General features: G+C 42.9%; 2 protein-coding genes across 3 annotated transcripts in view; one reads left to right on the forward strand and one right to left on the reverse strand.

The window, feature by feature from the left end:
- Window positions 1-671: 671 nt before the first annotated feature.
- Window positions 672-26,929, reverse strand: SH3BGR (SH3 domain binding glutamate rich protein). The gene is made up of 7 exons (XM_032750693.3): window positions 26,717-26,929; window positions 20,799-20,984; window positions 14,501-14,581; window positions 7,567-7,827; window positions 4,385-4,414; window positions 2,154-2,261; window positions 672-1,162 (listed from the first exon to the last, which is right to left on the reverse strand). Exons 1-6 carry the CDS (start codon window positions 26,759-26,761, stop codon window positions 2,196-2,198), a joined length of 669 nt encoding a protein of 222 aa, XP_032606584.3. The 5' UTR covers window positions 26,762-26,929; the 3' UTR covers window positions 672-1,162; window positions 2,154-2,195.
- Window positions 5,564-27,224, forward strand: part of LCA5L (lebercilin LCA5 like) — a 40,949-nt gene continuing 19,288 nt past the window's right edge. For both annotated transcript variants that reach the window (XM_072935688.1, XM_072935691.1), the window contains exons 1-2: window positions 5,564-5,647; window positions 5,879-5,957. In XM_072935688.1, coding sequence (XP_072791789.1) covers window positions 5,906-5,957 — 52 coding nt within the window. In that variant the 5' untranslated portion in view covers window positions 5,564-5,647; window positions 5,879-5,905. The remainder of the gene's footprint in view (window positions 5,648-5,878; window positions 5,958-27,224) is intronic.

The raw sequence follows: 27,224 nt of genomic DNA on the forward strand, positions 1-27,224 counted from the left end.
GCCGTTCTCTCTGCATTTCTCACATCCCCAGGTCTTCCCTGAGACCAGACTGCACAACCTGCTCAAGATGTCAACACAGCCAGGTGTGTACGGCTGCAAGGCGCTGCCATCCTGCTGACAGTGCATTTCCCTGGGTCTTGGCCACTGCTGCACCTCGGGCTGATGATTTTGGAAGGACGTGGAGCTGCTGCAGAGAGCCCAGAGGAGGCTCCAGGATGAGCAGAGGATGGAGCAGCTCTGCTGGGAGGAAAGGCTGGCACAGCTGGGATTGTTCCCCTGCACAGGAGAAGCTTTGGGCTGAGCTCAGGGTGGCCTTGCAGGGCCTGGAGGAGCCCCAGGAAACCTGGAGAGAGACAATTTCCAGGGCATGGAGGGACAGGACACAGGGAATGGCTTCCAACTGACAGAGAGTAGGGTTAGATGGGATATTGAGAAGAAATTCTTAATTGTGAGAGGCCCTGGCAGAGGCTGTCCAGAGAAGCTGTGGCTGCCCCATCCCTGGCAGTGTCCAAGGCCAGGTTGGATGGAGCTCTGATCAACCTCAGATAGAGGAAACTGGATGATCTTTAAGGTCCATTCCATGATTCTATGATTCCATGACTTTGTCCCTAAGGATGGAGAAAACATCTGCACACAGAGTGAAATGAATGCTTTTGCAGACAAAGAGCAGATACGACAGAAAACACATTTATTTAAACTGCTGCACAATGGGAACCTCAATCATTTTCAAATGCCAGCTGAGGGAGAAGTGACTCACATGGCTTGTGTACAGGAAGCCTCTTTGCAGTTTTCAGTGCTGAATTTCTTTTCCTCTGAAGACATCAGTGGTGTGAGTGCAGTTGGCTGCTGAGTGGCAGCAGCGTGCTTGGCAGTGCTTGGACGTGGAGAGAGACACGGTTCCTGCCCTGGAGAGCTCACAATCTAAATGTGACATGGACAAAACTATCCCAACACAAAACAATTGACTGAAATACCACCTGTCAGACGAGATCCATTTTAACAAGCAACTGGAATACCAAATATATATATAAAGGTTACAGGTGGGACAGAGTGGTGGTGGCTGTGTTCTGTTTGTGTTTTTATGTTCATACAGGCACAAAAAGTGCTTTGCTTGAGAAAGGGATTTTCTTTTCTTTGGTGGGGGGGCTCCAGCTGGTGCTTCCTGAACAAAAACAAAGAAAAATCAATTAGAATTCAGCATTTCTTTGATGTTACAGATCTGAACTCTGGACAATGCTGTGATTAATTAATTCCCACACAGCAGATGAACCCAGATTTGGCAGAGGCAGCATGAAAGAAGTGATGGATTTCCTGCCCTGTCGAGATGCTGGGAAATCCCACCTGCACCTGCTTGGTGAAACTTTTGGCAGCTACCTCAGAGTTTGAGTCAGCTGGGAATCCAGCCCAGGAGAGGTTGGATGGGGCTTGGAGAAACCTGGGATAGTGGAAGTTGTCCCTGCCCATGGCAGGGGGTTGGAACTGGATCATCTTTAGAGTCCTTTCCAACCCAAACCATTCCACGAGTCTGTGGACCCTAGGAACAGCACTTTGTGTCTGTGATCTGGAGCAAGTCCCGTCACCCAAAGGAAAACCTCCTGGAAAATCCAACTCTCTTGTAATTTTGAATTTCTCAGCAGTAAGTGATTGTCTGATCTGTATTTCAGTGCAGGGGAGAAGGAACAGAGGAAGGAGAAAAACTGAAAATTAAAACTTGAAAGTACAGGCTGACAGAACTTGAGCAGTGCTGTTGTGCTCACACACCTGTACGGGACAAATTCTGCCTTCCAGATGCTTCCTCTTTTGTGGTTTTAAATTTGGCCTATTCTCAGTAATTTTATACTGAGTCATATTTCTCGTCAGGCTCCTCTCTCTTACCAGTATTTTAAGTTTTCATCTAAGTTTAAGAGAGGAATTAATGTAAGATATAGAGCTCCTAAAAGCTGCAGTGGAATCAGTAGCTCAGTAAGAGAGGAGAGGGAATAATTCATATTCCATGTGAAAGACAAGCTACAACAGTTCAATCTACTTTTGAGTTATCAGCTGGGTACTTTGTGTATGGACACTTTGCCTGTCCACAACAATGATTACACAAATTGCAAGTTTATGTTACTTTAAGGGTATTTAGAAACTGTGCTTGATGTCCCAATATTCACCTGAAAACCTGTTCAAGAAATATTGTGTTGTAGGGAACTGTACTAAGACTCTTCTTGCTCCTCCACCTCTTCCTTTTCTTCTCCCTCTTCCTGCTTTTCTTCTTCTTCCTTTTTATTTAAAAGAAAATATTTGTAGTTACCATATAGGAATTGAAAGAAAAAAATAAACAGTCTTGAAATGCAAACCTCTGCTTTTACAACTGTTCTATTTCTAGTAAATGCAATATTCTTTGAGACTCAAAAACAGAATTAATGTATAGAGTTTTTCATCTCAACATGGCAGGGCTTTATTTTGTGGGGTTTATAAGCACATCCTGGAATATAAGAACCCTCTTCTTAGTGAGGTTAGAACACATGGTTAAGCTGCAAATAGATGCTCAAAATCAAAATGAGAATATGAAATACGTGTGAATATGACAAAAAGTTTAGTATTTTTAATTATACACTTTCCTGAAGCAGTAAACAACTAAAGATTCATGGCACAGGAACTAGACTCCTGAATGATCTAAAAATCACCTAGAATCAAATAGAGCCTTGTTTCTATCCCTAAAGTTCTTATTTCTGTTTTTTATGCAGGAGAAATGACACAATTGAAAAACAACAGCCCTTTGCTTCATTCAACAGTTATCTGAAAGCTTGAATTTGTGTGACACAGACAACAATCTCTGCTTATTCTCTTTCTAGAGTAAATGAAGCTCTACTCTGAAAAACAGCTGGAATTGCTTTGTGGGCTCCTCTGCTCCTCTTCCAGCCATCTCTTGTCCAAAGGCACTCCCACGTGTGTAAATCAGCTTTATCTCAATCTGCCACCCCTTCACAAACTGCTTGGACTGCTAAAGTGACATTAATTTCTTCCTGGCATAATCAAATAACCAATCAAAGAATCAATAATGAGCCTTCAGTCAGGACTGCAGGTCATACATGAACAGCACAGATCTTTGTTTTTCCTCCCAGGCACCTCCTGTCTGTGCAAGAGTCACACCTGAGTTGCTGAAGTGACATTTTGCATAAATACCTGCTTGGGAATGGGGCTGTCGGAATCAGATTCCTGGTTTCAAGTGTTTTTCAGGGAAAAACATTGCACTAAAGAATCATTCTGCAAAGCCAGCAATGTAATACAAACATCTGTGGATTAGAAGTTCTTATGCCAAAGGAATATTGCCTCTCTGGGCATTTTCCACCAGGAAAGATGCCTTTTTTATCTCATGAGAACTCTGACACAGGGCCAGGAGAACACACAGACAAGTCACATCTTTCAGGTATTACCAATTTCCATCCAAAATTCGAGTCAATTAACTTTTACAGGAAGAAAAATTTATTCTTTCTCTTGCTTGAAGCATTAGTTGGTGGTGCCAGGGTAAAACTAACCAGGCTTGGTTGCCCTCAGCAGCCTCTCCAGGAACCTCTGCACTTTGCTCATGGGTCCAGGAGCTTTAGGGTCAGGAAAACACATCCTGGGAGGAGCAGCTGAGGGAGCTGGGGAGGTTCAGGCTGGAGAAAAGGGGGTTCAGGGGGGATCTCATTGCTCTGCACAATCCCTGACAGGAGAGGCAGGGAGGGTGGGGTTGGGTTCTGCTGCCAATGAAAGGATGAAGGAAATGGCCTTAAATTGCATCAGAAGAGGTTCAGATTGCAGATTAGAAAATTTCCCTGGCAGAGTGGTCAGGCCTCGGGATGAGCTGCCCAGGGAGGTTTGGAGTCACTGGAATTATCCCATAGGAGTCTGGATGTGGCACTTGGGGACAGGGTTTGGGTGATGCTGGTGGGGCTGGGTGGGACTGAATCATCCTGAAGGTTTGGGCAAAGCAGAAAAGTCTTTGAGGATTTGCACCTGGATGTTAACAAATTCTCATGAGGGAAATAACTCCTTTACAGGCAGAACTGCCTGAATTGTCAGAATGAGTCTCTCACCCTGAAAATGCAATCACAGCATGGTGTTAATCATGATTATCAAAGATGGACTTGGCATGGGAGTCCTTGGCAAATTTTATTGAAGACTCTGTGACAGGCAATTTCCCTTCCATTGACACATTTTAATGATTAAAGGCCCATCTTTGTTCCCAGTCAATAAGACCACGATAGGACCAATCATTAACTCTAGCAGAATATGACTGTGGTGTGTTTACTTTCATGAATGAGAATTTACCAGCTTTTGAGTGAAGCAAAGGACTGAAAAGGAATTAAATACACACAAACAAAAGATGATAATAAAATATCCAGGTGTACTATACCCCTGTTGCTGCATGTTCTTCCTCGCCTTCCTACCAAAGAGATACAAAAGAAAATGTTAAAAAGATAAATTAAAGAAAGAATATCAGACATGAGACAGGGTAAACACAGCAGATGTTAAACACTGAATTAAGGAAAATTCTGTGGAATTCATTGGATTCATTTGGAGATAATGTCCTCCAAATTAACTCACAAAGCACATTCAAGCACATTTATTTTTATGCTGGAAAAGAATATAAAATAATTAAATTGAGCTTCCTTTTCCTCAGTTACTTCCAATCAAAACTGCTTCATTGGCAAGCAAAGATTTGGAGTTGGGTTTTGTTTCCCTGATCAGGTAGAGTTCTTGTGGTTTTTTTTGGTAAATAGTTCATCTATAAAATGAAGGTATAATCAGAATTATAGAGTCTTATCTATGCTATATATCATCATTCAGAATCTGGCTTGTGATTCTGTTAAGTGTTGTAGGCTGCAACAGATGCCTTGGCTCAACAGGGAATAAAAAATAATACAAGCTGGTTTTAGACTGTAGACTGAGCAGAAGTGATGAGAGAGATAAAAAAGAAAAAAAAAAGTACGAAGTGAATAGAATTTAATGTTAGATCCTAATCTGGCTGTTGGGGGAAAGAGCTGGTCCTACACAAAATCCCAAAGACAAGAGGCAAATGTCACAGTGCCACACAGAAGGCAGAGGAGTTGATTTGAGTTCTCATGGAATGACTTAAGAGAGTGAGTTGCAGTGCCAGGGTTTAAATATGGCTTGGGGAATTGCTGAGACAGGATACAGACTTGCATTATAATATGATTTTTGAACATGCTTCTAAAATAATTTTGCCCTGAAGGGAGCCTAATCTGAACTGAAAACTGATTTAACTGGGACACCACTTAAAAAATACTCAAACCTCCAAGCCTAAATCTGAAATCAAAATCAGACAGCGAAACTACAGAAAATTTATTACCAACACATGGAGTGACCAGCAAGGTCCATGTGAGCTGGAGCTCAGTCTTCTCTTCACGAAACTCAAAACCAAAGAGACAGAAAAAGCAGGAAGGGGAGGCACTGCATCCATACAGACAAAATCCTGGAGTTTCTGGATTTCTGCATCTCCCAGCAAGAGCAGAAGAAGCTGGAGGGAGCTGCAACCTCCACACTGAACATCCCCTGCTACTGAGGGTCCTGAAACCTGGACCCTCCTGCAGCCCCAGGGCTGAGACAGCCCCAGTTGGTTCTGGTTTCTGTCCTCTGCTCACTGGCAAAGGCTGAGGTAACTTCCAGAATTTTCCACAGCGCCAACGTTCCTCCTGCAAAGTCCCTGGAGAAAAGCTGGCTTGGTTACACCCCACAAATGGGAATAATTTTGGAGGTGGTGGTTTGGAGCAGTGCTAAATAAGGCCAAAATCCCAGTACTAAATTCCCACTGGCATATTAATTCAGCCATGAAATATAAAACTGCCATCTTTCAAATGTTTGTGTTGAAAATACCTCTATCCTTTAGGGCTTAACATCCAGTGGAGGTACTCTGATGGCAACCTGGCAGTCTTTGAGTGTATTTGCTTTCATCAAACCCTGCTCAGGTAAGGAAATGGTATTTTTACTTTCTTTTATAAGCAAAAAATGAGATACAGAGACAAAAGGTGGAGTTCATCTCGCTGCAGCTGCCTCAGAGTTGCTCTTCTCATCTAACCCTGTCCTCTGTGTGCTGTCTGCAGTGAGTGAGAATAGCAGAATTCCTACAGAATGATTCATGCCATCCCAACAGAAGTGATAATTGGGGTGAACTATAGCAAGGCAGGCAGATGCCACAGCACTGAAGTGATTTGTCCTGGATGACACGGGAAGTGGGTGGTGGAACAGGGCAAAAAGTGTTTTCTGCGCTCTCTCCTCTGCCTCTCCCCTCCCTGACAAACTGCAGAGAAATCTATTTTCCACTTTTAACTCCAGTCTTTTCTGTGAGAAGTGGAGCAAGGTTCTGGTTGTACAGGAGTGGTGCTGCATGATGGCAGTGCAAAACCTCTCCTGCACAGCTGCCTGACACATTTGCAGACAAATTCCAACATTCTGCTCTCATCTGAAAAACATTAAAGCAGAATGCCAGCCAGAAGGGCAAGGCACCCAAGCCAGGCAGCAGTTTTGGCTCCTCTTATGAGCCAAAAAAAAAAGGAGTTTGATGGCACTCACCTGCCAGCTGAAAATCATAGCAACATGAAAAGTGCTTGGAGATAATTTTCCTTAAGGAAAAATTCAGTTCCTGCTGAGGACTGTCTCTCCTCATCACTGTTTTGAAATGATGAGTGGGACTTCCCAGTGGCTGAGATGTGCCTGAGGGTGTGTAAAAGGGGCTTTTCCAGCCCAACAGTGACCAGATCAGTCACTATTAAAAGGGCAGCGGGGAAAGGCCTACAGAGAGGTTTTCCTCTGGAGAAACAGTGCAGCCAGATTAAAAAAAAAAAAAAAAAACAAAAAAACCAACCAAAAAAAACCCCAAAAAAAAAACCACCCAAAAAATCCTACCCAAACTCCATTTGTTCTGATATTTGATGTAAGAGATGATGCATTTGGGCTGGATATTCCCCAGGGACATCTGATCTCCAAAACCAGAAGGACCTGACAAGCAGGCCTGCCTCCCTGGGAAGAGTCAGCATCCAAATAAACCCATCCTTAAAGGACAACCTGAGCTGCAGTTTGATTTCTGCAGTACCAGAGCAGGAGCAGACAGGAAGGAAAACATTGGCCTCCCTTTCTGCACTGCCCAGGGGATTCTGCAAGGCCTGGAGAAGTCAAATCTGTCAGATCTGCAGCAAACATTTCCAGGCAGATTTATGAGCACTGCACATGCTGGCCATTGAGAGCAGCAATTTGTTTTTTCACCAGGCAGGACTCAGATGTCTAGTCCTAAATTACCCTCCATAACTAGACTCTGGTTCCCAATGGCCATCAAGATAAAATAAAAAGCTTGTGGTAACAAAGGGCAAAAGGCAGCTGCTGTTGTTGAAGAATCAGAACAAAGTTCCCTGGAGTTTTATTTAGGTTTGATATCATCCTGATATATAAAAAAACAAAACACATCCAAAAGACACTCTGCAATCAGTCACCCTGGGGCACACCAGGAGGGCTTCTGGGTTTATGTTCCATGTGCTTAGCACAGGTAAAACCCTCAGATCACAAAGAGAAAGGAAGAATTACCTGTTGATCTTCTGGTGGTGTCTGGCCAGATTGAGCCTCTTCAGGAGCTCCTTCATCTGCCTTGTCTTCTGTGTGTGCCTCAGTTTCATTTGTGGCATCAGATTTTTCATCCTTGGAATCAGATTTATCTTCTGCAGCTTCTGATTTCTCCTCTGTGGCATCAGACTTCTCCCCTGTGGCATCAGACTTCTCCCCTGTGGCATCAGACTTCTCCCCTGTGGCATCAGACTTCTCCCCTGTGGCATCAGACTTTTCAGTCTCCTGGAAGTAAGAGGAAAGTCATGGTAAGCTTCAGGACACAAAATCAGCAACTCATTTCTATAAAATTCTTGAGTTTCTTATTTGGGGAAAAATGTTTTTCTATTTTTGCTTCAGCTCTCAAATGAAAATACCCCCTTTTAGGGTGTATTTCTCCTGTGAAAAGAACGCTTGCTGGCATGTTGACCAGGTGGGATTTGTGTGGGGAAAACATGAATTCAAGCAATTCTTAGCATAGCAGAGTCCCTAACCTTCCTCTGAAAGTTCAATAGAAACCAAAGTTCACCCTGATGGCACATTTGAGTTTCAGGGGAAAAAAACCTTTTCCACCAGCATGAATTCCAATTAAAATCCTCCAGAAGCTCCAGGAAAACAGAAGTAATAAAGGATTTAATTTAGTCTCTTAACTTTCTTACTTAAAACCATCAGGAAACTCTTCCCACATCAATCACTCAAGTCCATTTATTCCAGCACCATCACCAAGCACCTCCTGGGAAGTTCTTTATTTGACAAATATCCTGGTGTCCTTTCAGCCAGGTGGCTCTGAAAGGTCACAGTGGCTCCCACACTGTGTCAGATAAAAGGAGTCCTTGAGTGGCACAGCAGAAATATGATGAAATGCAAGAGCGGGAAGTGCAAAGTCACCTTATTTGGGACAAGCAATTCTGGGTCAGACATTAGAAAGTGATTTTTTTATTGCACTTTAGGAGCTTGTTAGTTAGTGATTATCAAGGAAGAAAAAGATGGATGTGTTTAAATTAACATGGGGTAACTGAGCCATGAGGGTGATGTGAGAGTGAAACAGGTAAAAAATGTGATCCTGGGATGCATGAGGTGAGGCAAAGCCTCCTGTGGATTGCTCTGAGCCATCCCAGTCACTCAGGCTCAAGAAGGAGAAACTCAGACTGGAGCAGGTGCAGAGAGGGCTCCAGGAACATCTGAGAGAGTGGAGAGCCTGTCTTGTGAAAGGGGGACAAAAAAAACTTCATTGCTTTAATCCACTGAAAGTGATGCTGAGGGGACATGATGGCACTCCCAAAATAGATCAGAGTAAACATCAGACAGGGATAGGGCAAGGAGGAGTGCTGAGGGAGATGCAAAATGAGTACAAATTGGCTGTGAAGAAAAATTCTAATCATCATCAGTGGGAGATTTCGGAAGTGGTCTGTCGTAGAGAAGCTGAGGTAAAGGACTTTATTCATTAAAAGGTGTGGGAATCCAGGGCTTCCCTCTGGCTGCCCTGGCAGGTCTGGGACCCTGGCAGGGGTCAGGAACTCCCCTGGACAGAGCCCCCAGAGACACTGTCTGTGATCTCTGTCCATGGAAAAGAGTTTTCAATCTTACAGGATGAATTACAAGCTCTGAGTGTTTGATAAGAGTAATAATTAAGTGTGACATGGGTGCAAAAGGAAAATTTTAGGTTTCTAGATTAGGGGTTCAGAGGGGACAAAGATGGAGTAAATTGGGTGTGTCTTGTCCTTTTTCTCCTTCTTCATGCCCTCCATGTTTCACTGTGGTGTTAGCACTTTTCTGTTGGTTTAGGCTGGGGACACACTGTCCAACGTAGGTGACAGATATTGGCACGTTATTGTAAATCCAGCACAGGTAGTTTGTGGTATTTAATGTTTGTACCATCCCACTGAGGGCAGAGCCCCACACGCTGCCCTGCAGGACAGAGCTGCGGCAGGGCAGCAGAACATGTTAGAGATAAACAGAATAAACAACCTTGAAACCAGCACAGACCAATTATGGCTTCTTTGGCAGCGGGGCTGACAGACAGAGACTTTCTACAATCTCGGAATCACCAATACCCACAGATTCCGACAAAAAGGAAAATTGACCCCTTCTGAGAGGTGTTATGTGGGGTGGGTTCCTCTGGCACTCAGGGGAGGTCCTGTTCTGTGTCATCCTGAGCCCCACACGCTTTGGGAAGAGCAGCACATCCCTGAGAGGAGACAAACTGCTTCCCCATCCCTGGGACCAAGCCCTTACACCTCAGCCACCTGCTTGCTCTGGAGTCTGCTGCCTTTCCATCATTTCATTTGTCCCTGCAGTTAAACAGAAGCCCTCAGTCATGTTCCCCTGTCCTTTAAACTTGACAAGTCCTCCTCCAGTGTCCCCATGATGATTTCCTCAGCCAATACTCTTACTCTGCAGAGAAGAGCATGTCTGGCTGGCTTTTATCCCCAGAGCTGCCTGGCTGAGTGCTGGCTTAGAGATCTTTGTCCCAGGATGTGCTGTGGGACATAAGAGATGTCCTCCTGCTGACAAGCTCTGCTGGATGGGGACAGAAATGATAGAAAGGAGTTTAGGAATATTGGGAAGCAGATATCACAGCAGTTTGATGGCTTTGCTGAAGCTTGGTGCTCTTTTGGCAATTTTCTCCCGAGTTGTGGAAATTCAGTTTTACATCCGAGTTACCTGCAGTGAAAAGAGAGTGGGCACAAAGGTCCCCAAGTTCTCCTTCCTCTGGAAGTGGAGAGGAGCTGATGGAAATGAAAGCTTTAAAAAGCAAAACGTGCCTACCTCCCAGCACTTTCACACTCTGTCACACAGCTGCACAATGGTTGTGCCAGCACGTGGGGGATGCTCGTGGAGAGGAATGAGCAGCTGGGAGGGAGCAGAAGGAGCCAGAGGAAGGAGGAGGGAGAAAAGACAATTTCTTTTTCTGGCAATATCATCTCATTTCAAGTGCACATAAAACTGTGGGCTCACTGCACTCTGATACTGGTGCCATTGTTATTAAAACAGATCTACAGACACATTTGTTTGGCTTGGTTTATCATTTACTTTTCTCCCAGAAGCCAAAAAATATTTGAAGGTTGAAATATGTAGTAACACAAACATACATTGAAGTTGTCTTGTGCAATATTGTGTTATTACATTATTTTCTTAAGGAAATGGCAACTTCTTACAGATACTTTCTTTGCAGAAGTTCCTCAAATGAAAAGGACAGTGTTAATGAAAATTAAATTAATAGAATCACTGGCCATGATTTGGGTTGGAAGGGACCTTAAAGATCATCTCATTCCAACCTCCTTGCCATGGGCAGGGAAAACCTTCAATAGGCCTGGTTGCTCAGAGCCCCATCCAACCTGGTCTTGAAATTGGTTAAATATTTATTTCCAGCACAAATATTAACATTTCATTAAAATCCATACACTCAGTATTTTTGGCTGGGACATAAAATGCATAAGAACCACAGAAAGCATCCTAATTAAAATGACCCAATTGTGTGAATCCATCTCAGATGAATCACATACTTAGATCATAAGGCACAAAAAAGAGTTGTAGCTGAAAGAAGTAAACTCTAGAAGCAGCAAATCAGCCAGAACACACACACACACACACACACACACACACACACACACACACACACACAGAGTTCTTGTTAATTATATGGAGAATTCTGACATTCAGAGTATCATTGCCACACTGGCTCTCCATAGAAACACAGAATTCAACTTTCAACAAATTCAAAATGAAGTATAATTTCTAAAGATTGGCTGACAGGTTATTTTCTCTTTAAATAAAGCGAACATAGCACAAATTTGTAGTTCAGAGCAGATTTTGGAGAAGCCTTCTTCTGCTAACTTAAGCTTGAGTATCTACAGATTTGGGGATATCAAGATTCTGGATATTAGGATCAAGAATAGTGGGATTAAGGCTTCAAGTATGCACTTGAAGTCAAACTTCAAGCATACACTGAGTCAAACTAAGCATAAAAGTGGTGCCAGCTTTACCCAACTTTTGAGGCAGCTGAGACTGACACACCTGACCCCAAACATACAAACTACACCAATTATAGCTCAGATCTACACGTGTGTCCTATTGGGACATCACCACTCAGGCCACTAATCCAAGATTAAATGGGACCTCTCAGAAATCTGTCACAAATTTGGGTTATCTTTGGGTCAGGCACAGCTGCCCTTAAATCCCAGCCTGCCCTGAACCGTGTTTGGGACTAATCTAGAGCAGGAATTCCTTGGGGTAAGGAGGAATTTGGTATTAATAGATTAAATTATTTATTAACACAAGCACTATGTCTGCTACCAGGAGCAGCCCCAACTGCTCTGGGAATTCTATTTCAGGGCCTCCCCACCTCAATGGGAGAAAATTTTTCTTAATATCTGATCTAAACTTGGAATTTTTCATTTTGAAGCCATTCCCTGTGTGCTGTCCCTCCATGCCCTGGAAATTGTCTCTCTCCAGGTTTCCTGGGGCTCCTCCAGGCCCTGCAAGGCCACCCTGAGCTCAGCCCAAAGCTTCTCCTGTGCAGGGGAACAATCCCAGCTGTGCCAGCCTTTCCTCCCAGCAGAGCTGCTCCATCCCTCTGCTCATCCTGGAGCCTCCTCTGGGCTCTCTGCAGCAGCTCCAGCTCCTCCTGGGCTGGGGCAGGGCTGGATGAAACACTCTAATATACAGAATATACTGATATACAGAAACAACAGAACAAGAGACTGCAGAACTGAATGTGCATTTTGCACTCAGCAATGGCAATGAATTGACAATAAATTTAACTATAAGTACTTTGTTGGGAAGTTATAATTTGTTGAGGAAGCCCCAAAAGGTTCATTTGCTTCCTTAGATGGAAGGAAATAAGCTCAAAACAGTCCTGGATGCTGCTGGATCATGGAAGAACTTCTCTAGTCTTGGTGCAGTGTGAGACAAAATATGGATGGAAAAATAAATAAAATGGTTTAAGACACGAGTATCAAACAGGTATCAGCTTCATCTTAATCTTTGTCATGTCTCAGCATGATAAAAATCTCTAGAAAGAAAATGCTTACTGCCTTGTGGTGATTCCATGCTTTATCGTTTGCTTCTTCATTCCAGCAAAGAAAAAACTCAAAACCCACACAATTTTTAAAGAAGGGATTAATAGGAAACCTTGTCATACGTGTCACCATCACCACCTCTTCCACACCTGACTTATAATTCCAGATTTATGCTGCTGGGAATCAGCGTCACGAGCATCCATTGTGCTTATCTAAGGTGGAGTTGGCAGAGAATGAGGGGGAAGAAGAAGCAGAGGCAGAGGCAGAGCAGGAGAGTTCTTTGTTTGACAAAGCACAGGCAGTGAAGATGCTGAGAAACACCCCTGCAAGAAGTGTGTCTGTCTCTCACGAACAGGAATAGACTCTGAAAGGGAGACTATCAGAATTCCACATTTAACAGGGACTTTACAAACGCTCTCACTTATTTGCACTCTGGCCTGAAGCCACTACCAAGGCAGCAGTTAATCACTGTGAACAAGATTTCCCTGCTACCAATGGCACTGACAAACAAATCTGCCCAGCAGAATGTACCAAACATATTATTTTCAACATTTCCAAGGTTGTCACGAAGCAGAAACTGTAATAGCCTCTGCTGACAGCTGGGAACGAAGGAATTCTAAAAAAATTGTTACTTTGCTTCACAGATATGGAATCTACCAGGACCTTGCATGAAGAAGCAGATAATCTGTGGAGTGGAAAGGTGGAAAAATGCAATTTTCTTTATCTCACTGATTCTCCACATATCTTTTATAATGACTATAATATGTAATACCTGCAGTCCTTTAAGCCTTTCATGGCTTTGTGGATGTTAATTAAATGAATTCTCACAAGACCTTTGTGAGGTAGGCAAGTCATTTTTATTTCCCTGGGTGGGAGATGGCACAGCTAAAGCAGAAAGTTTAAATCACTCTCCTTATCATGCAGGGACTCAGTGGCAAAGACATTTATAACAACTGGGACATTTAAAACACACCCCTGAGTGTGTTTTCAGCTGTGGCTCTCAAAGCACTTAGCAAAGACTCCTTTATTTACCCCCTCTGCTTTTACAGAGGAGGATAAAGAAATATTTCCAATAGTGTTTCACTCAAAGCTGCTGCAGAGATGGACAAAAGGCAGAGCTCCTGCTCCAGAGTTCTCCTGTCGCCCTGGCTCATCACCCTCTTGATTAATTTCTTTTGTTGGCTCACCCACGTTAAAGATGGCAGCATTTTATGAGCTCAGGATAGCAGAGCTGTAACAATCTCAGCTAGAAAACTTCTAATTAGAAGAAGATTCCAATAAAGAAAAAACACATTGGTTTCTGTAAAAACAACACAAGGTAAAAACAGGGGAAATAAACCCAAAATAAAATGTTTTTCTTTTGCCAGAAATGTATTAGAGCATTGTCAAAATGTGATGGAGAACCACAGGCAGACTTGCCAAAGGGACTTGGTGAGGGGCTGGGTAAACCTTTTTCTCCTCCAGGCAGAGGGAGTGTTCCAGGGTGCAGTGAAGGATGGGATGGCTCTGATCCCAGCCCTGTGCTGGGGCCAGGACTAGCCCTGTCCAACGTGGTCAGGAGCGAGGGAAGGCTTCTTGTAACCAACAACACCTAGAAATTGTGTGAGAGTCTGCATGGTTCAAAAGCAGAACATAATAAAACACTGCTTTGTGTCAACAACAACAAACCCATCAGCTGGAGCCATGGTAACAAGCCTGCAGTGAAAGAAGGCAAGAAAGAATTGTTTTCTAGTATTTACTGAGCCAGCCACTTTTCCTATCCCTAAGAGCACTTTGCTGCTCCAACATCTAACATATTGCTTGCCACTGCCTCTTATGTGACATGCTGAGTCACTGCCTATGTTCATCTTTTATTAAAATCAAATAAATGATCCCCATGGAAGGACAGAAGTGCATACCTTTGTGCCTGGAGGAGGAGCAAGGCCCAGGAACGAATAAATAATATTTTCTTCCTTAGCAGAGAAAAAGGATTCAAAATCCTAAGAAAGGAACAAACAAACAGAGAATTGGTATCAAAAATCAAACAAAAAGAATAGGAGGAAGAAATAGAGCCCAAGCAAATCCTACATAGATGAGAATGACCATGCATTTGTACAATTTTCTGCATTATCCAAGCCCCAGGAAGAAAACATAGATAAAGGGAGTTTCACACAGGGTGGCAAAATGAATAAATGAACAAATCTCTCCAGAGACTTACACTTTAATTATATCCCATCCATGGCAGAATCAGATAAAATTAATGTCTCATTTTAACGTGCCTCAACTGTACACTCCAAGGTAAAGCTATTCTCTTAAAATGTTAAAATAAAACTTGCTGTGAGAAAGGGCAGAAAATAGGCCCTCAAAACCCTGGAACTTCTTTATGGTGAATAAAAGACAACAGTCAACATGATAGCTCGAATGAAATGGGAACAAGGAAACTTCATTTAGAGAAAGGCAGTCTGGTTAGAAAATGATGTTATTTTCAGACTAACTTAGGAAAGGTTGTGCTGTTCTGTCTGATATCCATGTACCAGCCAAAATGTCTTGTGCACTGGTGAAATTAAATTATAAATCATTCCACTAAATGCCTGTTTTCAGTGGAAATGGAACTGAGAATACCAGGGATGCCTTCTATCCCCAGCTACAGCTTTCATGCCTTTTACTGCTTTCACCTATACAACACTCCTACCAATTAAGGAAGTTTGCAATCACTGTTGTTGTCACTGGGAACTTCACAGCTCACATCTTGCACAGGTAAAAAGCAACAAATGCTTAAGTTCTGGCAGAATCTCCAGTCAGAAGTGACTGGCCCAGAATCACAGCCAGCTCTGATGTGAGACAGGGGACTGAACATGTCCTGCTGAGTCCTGCCTTGATCATGTAATCATCCTTCCTCTAATCCCAAATAACTCCAAGAATAGAAGCCTGTAAATAATAAGGTGCTGAATCATCCTTCAGGCTTGTTTGTAAAGCTGGGTTAGGACCTGAGTTGTTTTATTGAACTGTTTAACATTTCCAGAGCACAAATTGTCAGAAAGGCTGGAGTGGACGGTTTTGAAGTCACCTTAGTGGCAACAAGAGTGGAATTGATGACATTTCAGTGCAGTTTGGAAGAACTTTAGAGACAGGACAAATGAGAGCCCATTTCTCTGATTTATCTGAGGGACAGATTGGCTTTCACACAGTCACACCCAGTGGGAACTGCTCCTCTGGCAGGAGCCCTGGAGAACATTTTGCTGCTGCTCCAGGCCACCCATTTCTCAGACCATCTTCTCATCCATGCCAGGCAGTGTCTGCATCTGGCTCATGGATTTAGGATTTAGGATTTAGGATATTGGATCTTTATTTTTTTTTTTTTTCAGCAAACAAGAAAATGAGGATTTTCTGCAATTTGAAGGGCTGGAATTTGACATGGCAATGCAAACACAGGAAATTTATTTGTGCCCTCCTGCACACCACATACTCAGAGCAGCCTGAGCAAACCACGGCATGACATGGCAAAAGCTGGGGAGCAAAGAGAAGGCAACAACAAGGAAAGGCCATGAAGTGGACTTGATATTTTGTATGTCTTTTTGAGGAAAAGTAGTCCATGGCAAGTGCACTAAAATTCTCCAGAAATACAAAACCTTGTAGGTAACCAGACCTGAGGATACAAATAAAATGTGTGAATGACCCACTTCCTTATCAGAAGTGGGTATAATCTTCTGTGATATCAGGAGCTCCTTGGCAACAGGGAGTGTGCAATCCTACAGTAAATGGAAGGTCACTTATTTCCTCACACTGAGGAGGAAGCTATCATGTGTTAAATAAGAGATAAAAGAATGACTACAGTGGTCATGGAATAGTTTTTTAAGGTGTATTTGCACCCATGATTTATTAATGGTGACTTGTTCACATCTCCATTTGCTGAATGACTGAAGGTAACTGTTCCCAAGGCAGGCAGTAAGAAAAATAAGCAGGAACAATTTACTTCAGGTAAAGACATAAATGGTCTATGTGGTACAATTTGTCAATGGGACATCAGCAGAAAATTCTTCCCCCAGTTCTAGGTACAGCACCAGGTCAGAGCACACAGAGAGCATGGAAACACCATCCTTGGAGTCTTTTGGAATTCAGATGGTCAAAGCCCCAGGCAGCAAAAGCTAATTTTAAAGCTACCCTGCTCTGAGTAGCAGGCTGGACTACAAACCTCCAGAGGTCCCTATATTTCCATAAATTTAACTTTAGCTGTTACATAAATTATAGAATCATAAAATGGCCTGAATTGGAGCAGGATCATAAAGATAATCTCATTCCAGCCTAGGCAGGGACACCTTCCCATGTCCCAGGTTTCTCCAAGCCCCAACATCCAACCTGGCCTTGGACACTGCCAGGGATCCAGGGGCAGCTAAAACTTCTCAAGACAACCTCTGCCAGGGCCTCAGCATCCTCACAGGGGAGAATTTCTCCCTGATATCTAATCTAACCCTACTCTCTGGCAGTGTGAAGCCATTCCCTGTGTCCTGTCCCTCCATGCCCTGGAAATTGTCTCTCTCCAGGTTTCCTGGGGCTCCTCCAGGCCCTGCAAGGCCACCCTGAGCTCAGCCCAAAGCTTCTCCTGTGCAGGGGAACAATCCCAGCTGTGCCAGCCTTTCCTCCCAGCAGAGCTGCTCCATCCCTCTGCTCATCCTGGAGCCTCCTCTGGGCTCTCTGCAGCAGCTCCAGCTCCTCCTGGGCTGGGGCAGGGCTGGGGCAGCTCTGCAGGTGGGATCTCACCTGAGCACAGGGACAAAATCCCCCTCTCACCTCTGCCCACACTGCTTTGGATGCAGCTCAGTACACTCAGTTGTTTTCTGGGCTGCAAATGCACATTCCAACATCAAACAAAAATCTTAACCAAATAATTCAGAGATGTTTTTTAAAGTACATAGAATGGTACTTTATTCTATGGATCTCAGTTTACAGAAGAAAGCAGAGATTTCAGCTTACAAAGAGAAACAGAAGTTTACATTTCCTTTCTTTCCTAGTTTTCTAAGGGTTTTTGTTAAGCAAAAGACAAGAGCAACAGAGTGCTCCATATATTTAGCAAGTGACACAGATGCAGACGTCTGTCTAGACATGAGCAAAGAAGCAGCTTAAGAAAAAGATCAAATAAGGACGTAATTGCCAGCACTGATGGATTAGAATGGATACTTGAAACTGGTGCTGTAGCCAGGCATACAAAATGAATCAATTTCTAATCTATTTCTTCAAGTGGCAATACAAAAAATCTGGGAGAAAAATAAGATCTAAGCTATTTTATCAGCTATTTTGTAGTTTTAAACTTCTCTGACCTCGTGGAAACGCTGCTCCCAGGCAGTGTATCTTTATAAAAATCCACATATAAGAAACCTCCACTTTACAGTACAAGCTGTGGAGTAGAGCAGCTCTTCACGGTCACCCAGAAAATGAAGATACAGAAAATGTATCAGCAGAAAAGCAGAAGTGCAGAGGGACTGGCTTAGCTTTCTTATTATGTCATTCTATTCTAGCACAAACAGAAGACTCCTCACCTGTTCCCCTTTCCTTTCCACCACTCCAAAAATGTCACTGAACTGCAGAAGAGGACATTGGACAAGGTCCCAAAGGATGATTCCTCCAAGGCAGGAATCATTGCATCACTCTGACCACTGGGTCTGACCCACCTTTAATGAGATAATGAGGTGATCTCCTGAAAACTACTTCTTTTCTGATGTCTAATTTGAACTTTCTTTGCTGCATTTTCTTCTCATACAGCTCATCCCACCTGCAGTGGATGCAGAGCAGAATATATTTTACAAAATCCTAGATAATTCAGGTGGGAAGAAACCTCAGGAGACCACCTAGACCAACCTCCAGCTCAAAGCAGGGTCAATACTGAACTCAGACCAATAATTCACTTTTTGCTGCAGCCCTTAAAATAGTTGAAAGTTGTCAGGTCTCTCTCCAAACCCCTCTTTCTCAGATTCAGAAAGGAAATATTTAATCTTGACTTTTTATCTCCCAGGCCATCATGATGTAATGTGTATATACGTGCACAGGTGTGAATTATGGAAACCAAACATTGATAAGAACAACTGATAAGACCATTGATAAGAAGGGAAATGTGGGAAAAGAGAGATCCCAGAAAGAAGAATAGGGGAAAATGAAATGCTACAGATTTGATATTAAAAAAAAAATATTAACTGTGAACAAAGAAAATAAAAAATTAGCAGGAAGGAGAAAGGGGAAATATCTTACAAAAAAATGAAAGAGGTGTAAAAACCTTGACTTGTTTAACTCAGCAAAATGAAGATTAATAGACGATACAATTCCCATTTACAAATATATTGGATTGAGGCTGTTGAAGCTAAAGGGTGATTTGGGCATAGCAGGAAATGGGTATGAACTGCCTGCATTTAGCCAGGCTACAAATTCAAAGGTTTTTAGGTGCCACAAGAGCGAGGCACTAAAAAACTGATGAGAGCAAAATATTTTAAAAGGACTTTCATAAATTCAAGATACTGCACTGGAGTCACACAGACCCTTGCAATCCTCAGGGATATTTTTAATAAAATGGCTGAGGCCAAAGGAGTGGGACACAGGGGAAGATGTATCAGATAAACATTAAAAACAAGCCTAAAACAAGTCTGGGTTTTGGCACAATGGATGTGCAGGGAAGCAGAATGCAAATCCCCAGGGTTTTGTTGTAGAATATGTCACTTGGGAGGATTTTGCAGCAGTCTGGCAGCCCCTGGCCATGTTCTCAGCCCACATCACACTCCCTGTGCAGCTCCCTCGAGGCAGCTTCCCCTGGGGAGAAGGGAAAGGCTCATGCACTGATATGAATCTCATTACCTTATTTATTTGGAAATAATGATGCCATAAATTAGTCTTCGTTATGCACCCACTGGGATCATTAGCTCTGAGCTTTGAGAGCTGGTACATTATAGAATTCTGGAGACTTTTAGACTAATTGTAAATTTGATTCAGTTTTTAAATCAGTAGCTGCAACTCCTTTCCCCATGGAGGTGTTTTTGGAAAGGACTATTGCTTCACTTGAATTTATTTCAAGATGTAGATTTTCTGGCTTCCTGAAATAGCTTCAGACATGCAGTAATAACTGTGTATGTATCATTTACTGTCAAGACTGACCAGTTGCAACACTTTATAAGGCAATTATTCTTTAATTGCTTATATAACTTCTCCAAGGAACATCAGAAATATTTATTGCAGCACTGGCTGCCACAAAACTCAGAGTAAGATATATATCAAATTACACTTTTTATTGGTGCAGATTGGATGCTGAAATGCACATGAACTCCAACACACCAACTTCTCTTTTAGGAATTCTATGAGAAAATGAGGAAACAGCTGCACTCCAATATTCACATTAAGAACTTTTGCTCTGAGAGCACTGAAGTTAATTCTGAAAACTCAGTGGCATGAAAATATCTGTTCCCCCAGCAGAGGCTTGCAGGTGTTCACGCTGGATTTGTGCAGTAACTCCAAACCAGGCTCACTGTGTGCTCTGTGTTCCAGAGCACTTTGCAGCTTCATTCCAGCCCTCACATCCCAGCACTCTCCAGACTGGACATTCCCACCCAGACTATGAGAAAACAAAAAGTCTCAGATTATCTTCTTTGATTCACAGTCCTAATATTCACGCTGGCACATCATAATATTTCTCTGCTTTGAACAAACTGTCTCAAGAGAAAGAACCTGTTATAAGCACATATGAAAATATAAAAGCATCTGATGAGTGCTGCAGTTGCTGTTATGAAGAGTTGGATATTTATTGAATAAGCAATATAATGCTAATAATTCAAACCACGTTCTAGAACAATTCCAGGAAACAAACATTCCTATTTATTTGTATAATATAATGGGAAAAGAAGATTCCTATTCCCAGCCTCTGGTACCTCAGATATCTACTTGATGTCCTTGAAGCCCAGATAAGTCCAAACAAAATACCAACACTCTCCATCAATGAAACTGAAACTTCAAGAACTTTCTCTAGCCAGTTTTCCCTCCATGCATATTTTGCTCTCAAAAATAAATAATCTTCTGTTTCGTTGCTTTTCTGTGCTTCAAAACTGTTTCCTGAGAATCGTTCTTTCACAGTGAATCTCAAATTGTTTTAAGGAGTTTGTTTGATGCTTCCTGTTAATGGGAAAAAGTCCCTTTTTGTGAGAAGCCACTCTCTAAAGATAATTAAATTTCCAAACAGCTTCTTACCCCACAGTACCGCTCCTCGTTGAAGATCTGTGGAGGGAGGGGAATTCCATTCTGAGGCTTTTTTTCACCCGGGACATTCTCTCTCATCCATTTCCTGTTGTCCTCATCTCCTGCTATGTCCATCTGCTGAAAGTCAATCTTGTTGGCCTCTAAAAAGCCCACGACTTCTTGCTGTTTCTTTTTTATCTGGGTAGAAAGAGGGAGAGCAACATTCCTTCTTTAAAATGAAAACGGTTTTCTAAAAGCAACTGCTATTGCAGGAACTCAGGGAAGTTTGTCAAGTTTATAGAATCTTTTAGGTTGAAAAGGAATCCAAGATCATCGAATCCAACCTTAGGCCAATTTCCACCTTGTCACCCAGCCCAGAGCACTGAGTACCACATCCAATTATTCCTTGGACATCTCCAGGGATGGGGGCTCCAAACCGCCCTGGCAGCCTGTTCCAATTTTTGACAACCCTTTCCATGAAAAAAAAATTCATCCTGAAAGTTGGAAGTTCCTGAAGTGGGATTCACTTCTCCAGTAGCCCTCAAACTTTCTGAAGCTGAGATTTAACACTTTCTGTCAGCACCCAGAGTGCTGCCACTACATCCCTCCCACCACACACCCACCCCCCAGCTTCTTTCTTTCCTCCCTGGATGCAGTGACAACTCCAGCTAAGAAATGAAGCTGAGCAGGAAGACTCCTCCTGTGTTCCCAGATCTGGGAATGTGGTGTACACACACCTGAGGTGATCTTGCCTGAAGTGAGTAAAGGTCAGAAAATGTACATATTTTCCTCAGCATGTTACAGCCTCCTTCTTCCTCCCAGTCACAAGTGGCATTCAGCTTTCTGTGAGTATGTTTTTCTTGTCTCTGATCTTTAAAGTTAGGCATAATAAATTTTACAGAATCAGAATCACACAGTAGTTGGGATTGGAAGGGATCTTCCAGTTCAACCTCCCTGCTAAGGCAGGGTCACCTGGAGCAGGTGACACAGGAAAGTGTCCAGGTAGGTTTGGAATGTCTCCAGAGAAGGAGACTCCTTGTTCTCCCTGGGCAGCTGTTCCAGGGCTCTGCCACGCTCAGAGTAAAAAGGTTCTTCCTCTCATGTGGAGGTGGAACTTCTTGTGGTTTAGTTTATGGCCACTGCTCCCTGAGATATAATATATAAAGATGAGTTAAGGCTCAAGAAAATCCAGCACAGCTGAGCTCCTGTGCTTAAATAAATCCCCAATTACTGAGTGACATTCCCGTTGGACTATGAAGAACATGTTAAGTACAAATAAAGCTTGTTGCACACAGCTTCTGTGACACTTAAAATTTACTCATGACCCTTTTATTCCCTATGATGCTGGTTCTGTGCAGACATTGAGTTTATAATCCATCCCTTTACTCTGAAAATGTAACACTCACTGTATTTCCCTATTAAAGGAATGCTGCTCCTGAGCAGCTTTTAAAGAACTTGCCACCAGACGTAGCTGGAATGAGGTAATTTTTATATCTTGTGATTTGAAACCATGTCCTCCATTTGTCAGACATGTGAACACCTGAAATTAAAGTGACACCACGCTACTGTCACAAGTCAGAGGGATGGGCAATGAGATAAGAAGTAAATCAGGGATTATGTATTTCCATAATCTAATAAAACAGAAGAGCTGAAGTAGAGTGATAGCCTATTATCCTTGAAAGATGAATTCTCATGAGCAGGGAAAAAATTTCTTTTCCTTGTACAAACAAAGAAGCATCTATCTACACATATGCTTGCTTATAAAAATAACAAACATAAAATTCTGTACATTTTTGTGACAACAACAGAGGTTTGCAGTAAGCTAGATAAAGTGCATCAGTTTGAATGAAAACACTAATCCAAAGTGGTCAAAAGCCAGGCAGTTGACAGAGTTCAAAGCTGCTTATTTCTATTCATATTTTCTCTTTTTAAACAGAAATAATCTCATTACTGCCTATTTAGCTGTAGAGTTATTTGCACGACACATTCAGGCAGCAGAAAAGATGGCTCAAGGGACATTTCACTGAAGATAATGTTTGTATAAATGGTTAATAAAGTCTACACGAGGCAGCAGCAGGAGTAACATCACATGCTCTGAGAGCCAGGGCACTCAAGTGCTGTCAGCTGTGATTCCAGGGTCAGGAGATAGGGCTCCTGGAATAACTGCTGCTCCAGACAGACACTGCCTCTGAGGAGATAATGGAAATGGAGCCAGAGATTCTGTGCTCCCCTGCTTAGGAAAGCTGTCATTTTAAAACCTGGATTCATAATTTCTCTTCATCTTGAGGTTCATAGTGCACAGGAGGTTCAGGCAACACCAGGCCAAAAAGCAAAATATTGTGTGAAAAAAATTAATGCTGATGTAAAGCAGTAAATTTTCATGGAATTATGCTGCTTAAGGAAAGGCAAGGAGCTTCTGACTATGCCAATGAGATAAACAGAGCAGAAGATGTGCTGTGTCTTAGGGCTCACCATTAGGGTTTAGGCAGAGCAAAAGACTTGGGACACAACTAGGTGGAAAACCACAAAGCAAACCTTTGCTGTGGGTGGCACTGAGTGGGCAACCAAAAAAATCTCTCCAGGAAACAGCACTCACAGAAGGAAATGTAGGGTGTAACAACACAGAGGACATGCAAAGGCTTTCCCAGAATGGATGAGACTGCAGGAGCTTGTTTGTGACCTCCCTTGTCTGGTAGCATGGGAAGAATTCAAATTGCTTGGGCATAGATTACTTGGAAAGTGGTGATGAGCAGGATATTATTTCAGCAATGCCAGTTTTTCTTTCAGCAGAGCTTGAGTTGCACCATATCTAGCTACTAGTTCCTTAAAATAATAATAATAAAAAAATATTATCTAGATAGAGTGTAAGAATTGCCAGAGAGTTGTGGACATCCCTGGAAGTGTTCAGGGCCAGGCTGGATGATAGAATCACAGAATGGTTTGAGTTGGAAGGGACCTTAAAGATAATCTTACTTCAACTCCCTGCATGGGCAGGGACACCTTCCACTATCCCAGGCTGCTCCAAGCCCCATCCAGCCTTCCACTTCTAGGAAACCAGGGGCAGCCACAGATTCCCTGGGAAACCTGTGCCAGGGCCTTATCACACTCACAAGGAAGAAAAATTCATCTCAATATCTCATTTAACCCTTTATTCCTTCATTTTAAGGTCATTCCCTGTGCCCTGTCCCTCCATGCCCTGGAAATTGTCTCTCTCCAGGTTTCCTGGGGCTCCTCCAGGCCCTGCAAGGCCACCCTGAGCTCAGCCCAAAGCTTCTCCTGTGCAGGGGAACAATCCCAGCTGTGCCAGCCTTTCCTCCCAGCAGAGCTGCTCCATCCCTCTGCTCATCCTGGAGCCTCCTCTGGGCTCTCTGCAGCAGCTCCAGCTCCTCCTGTGCTGGGACAGGGCTGGGGCAGCTCTGCAGGTGGGATCTCACCTGAGCAGGACATAGGAACAGAATCACCTCCCTTGCCCTGCTGGTTTTGCTGTTTTTGATGCTGATGTGAAGTGGGGCAAGTTCAAAAAATGTCACCAAAACCACAGGAAATAGAAATATTTTAGAGGTGTCATAACCATAAAGCAGCAGTCCTCTGTGAGACATGAATCCTCTTTCTCCCACAATTTAGAATCTTGCAGGATATTACCAAATTCTAAACAACCCTGTGACTAGCAACAACATATTTTTTTTTATTATTTGCTCCAAGCCAAGCATTTAGTGCTATAAATAAGTGTCTCCACTTCTGCCTGCCTTAATGAATAGTTCAATATCAGCTACGTCTGGAGAAGAAATATAATAAAGCTGGAGATATTTAAAATAAATTTCTGAAGCATCGAGGGGAAAAATACAGACTGCAGATTTGCTCCAGAGCCACAGTGAATTATAACATTGCAGCATCTGATCCACAGCACCAGAATGTCACTGGATTCACTGGATTCACTTGCACAAAATATTTATTAACGTGAAAACCACTTGCAGTGACTATGTAGTACATAAAATAGAGACTTTTTCTTTCTTTGCCAATGATCCGCTGCTGATTTACACCAGAGGCTGGCCCCATCTTATACTGAATTCAAAATCAACACCTGGCATTTGATGGGACCAAATTTGAAGAGTTCACCAGTGATAATAGGACAATTTAATCTTCCAGTTTAAACTGTTTAGGGATTAAATTAATTCCTTTCAGGAAAAGCTGTATATGCTTGATACAAAATTTCTGTTTAATAGGATTTTAGTGATGTATTGAGATTTGTGCTTACTCCCTGTGTGAGTGAATTTTATTTTATATATACCAGAACTCATTAAAGGTTAATTGAAAGGATACCTTTCATCCACGTTCATCAGAAAATGTGGAAAACTACTCCAGGTTACTTGGCATTGCAATTCAAAATCAGTGATCTGAACACATGCTGGGATTGCTACAGATATACACACACACCGCACACCAGAAAGGAGCAAATACAGAGGAATATTGCCCTGTGAAGGTTCCATAATTTTCTTTTGGAGTCTCCAGATCAAAACAGGTCAAACAGGAGCAAGAAGAGTGCACATGACAATTTATAAATCTACTTGAGCAGAGAATGTTTTATTACAAATTGCGAACTACCAAACCCGAACTTCCCAACTTCCTTGTATCTGTGGTTTATTATTAAAAAAAATTTAAAAGAATGCTAAATATCAATAATAATTTTAGAATGTAAGGCTTAGGAGCAGGCTGGTGAAAGAACTGAAAACTTCCTCAGCACCATTCCAACTGGAACTTTAGTGAAAGAGCCTTGGCTCATTTCCTACAGATGAGGGTCCCATAAATGGGGGGGTGTTTTTTGGAGCTTTTCCACTCTGGAATCTTCTTAAAGAAATGCAGCTGGTGTCAGGGAGATAGAGATGTAGTTAGAGCTCTGTGCAAGCACCAGGCAGTTTGTTTAGCCGTGTCACTGAGAGGGAGGGAGGGAGGGAGTGCCAAAGGAAAACTGCAATCTGAGCTCATCTGGGAACTGGATATAAAAGGAAACAGTCCTTTCCCGGTTCCCACCTCCCACGGACTTCCAACCTCCCTACTATTCACATGCCCTTCCCTTCAGCTGATACTCTCTGCTGACAGCTACAGCAGTAGATCTCAATGCTAAAAATCATCAGTATAGCATTTCAACAGACACACACACCAAAAAAAAAAAAAAAAACCAAACCAAAACCCAACCAAACACCAACAAACAAACAAAACCCAAAAACCAAGCAAACAAAACCCCAAACAAAACCAACCAAACAAAAAAAACAAAACTAAAAATAAAACACCAAGTAAACAAAAAACCTCCCAAAACCCAGGAAAATTAAGGGGCTTGGGAAAGAAGTTTTTCTGCCTAACTTTATCCAGCCCCAGGTTCATTTTTAGACAGAGTTCCCCCTTTGCAGGAGCAGTGTCCTGAAGTGTCTTTTAAAAACAACCACTTTATTTTCTCCTGTAAAGAGTCCAGCGTCACTTTTGCACAAATGCAACACCTAGTGTTTCCTTCTTCAGTGTATCTATATTGCAAATACTTTCCCAAACAGCAGTAAATCTATGAAATGACAGGTCATTTAGATGCAAATGTAACTGTGGTAAAAGCTCTCAGGCAAGCCAGCCTGCACTGACAGGAATTCTCTACAGCTTGAGCATTCCATGTCCTGGCATCCCCTCAATGTCCCAAAATCCCACACCCAGTCCCATGTCCTGGAACCCCCTCAATGTCCCACAGCCCCACACCGAGCTCCAAGTCCTGTCAATCCCAACAATTATTTCAACAATAAGGTGGTCAGGTCTGAATAAAACTAAGGTTTATTCCCGCTAAGAATTCCAGTGGGTTTTTTTGTACGTGCAAACTCTTTCCTGGCATCTCCTGGGCTAATTCCCCACCCTGATGCCAGCGGTAAGAGGAGGATGTTCAAGGAGTCACCTACCGCTGTAGACCCTGAAGATGTGGCGACGAAGACTTTGATCACCATGGTGGCAGCGCTGGCAGTGAATTAGCAGAGCAGCCCTGCTATCCACGAGTCGATCCCGGAGAATCCAAATGTTCCACAGCTCCTGGGCTAAGCTAAATGGATGCCCCCTCCTCCCCCCAGCAATCTGGCAGCTTTGCCCTCTCTCCCTCTCCCGGGGTCCCGGGTTTTCCCACTCCATTGGCTCTCGGGTATTTTGGGACGAGGATTGGTCAGTAAGAGGAGCCAGAGCAAGGGGTTTGCACCTGCCCCTGGCCTTATTGCTTTAGATTGACAGGGTGGCAGCCCAAAAAAGGCAAGGGAGAGTAGTGCACCAATGAGACAGAGCTGGAGAAATATTTGGGAGAGGGGGAAGGGAGAACTGAGAAGGGAGAAGGGACGGGGAGCTGGCAACTCCGAGCTGGGGGAAATCCCAAAGCTGTCGGGTTGCATGGGAAAGAGCTTCCCCAGAGCAGTACGAGGCTTT

The sequence above is a fragment of the Taeniopygia guttata genome, chromosome 1 (assembly GCF_048771995.1).
Source record: "Taeniopygia guttata chromosome 1, bTaeGut7.mat, whole genome shotgun sequence".
NCBI lineage: Eukaryota > Metazoa > Chordata > Aves > Passeriformes > Estrildidae > Taeniopygia > Taeniopygia guttata.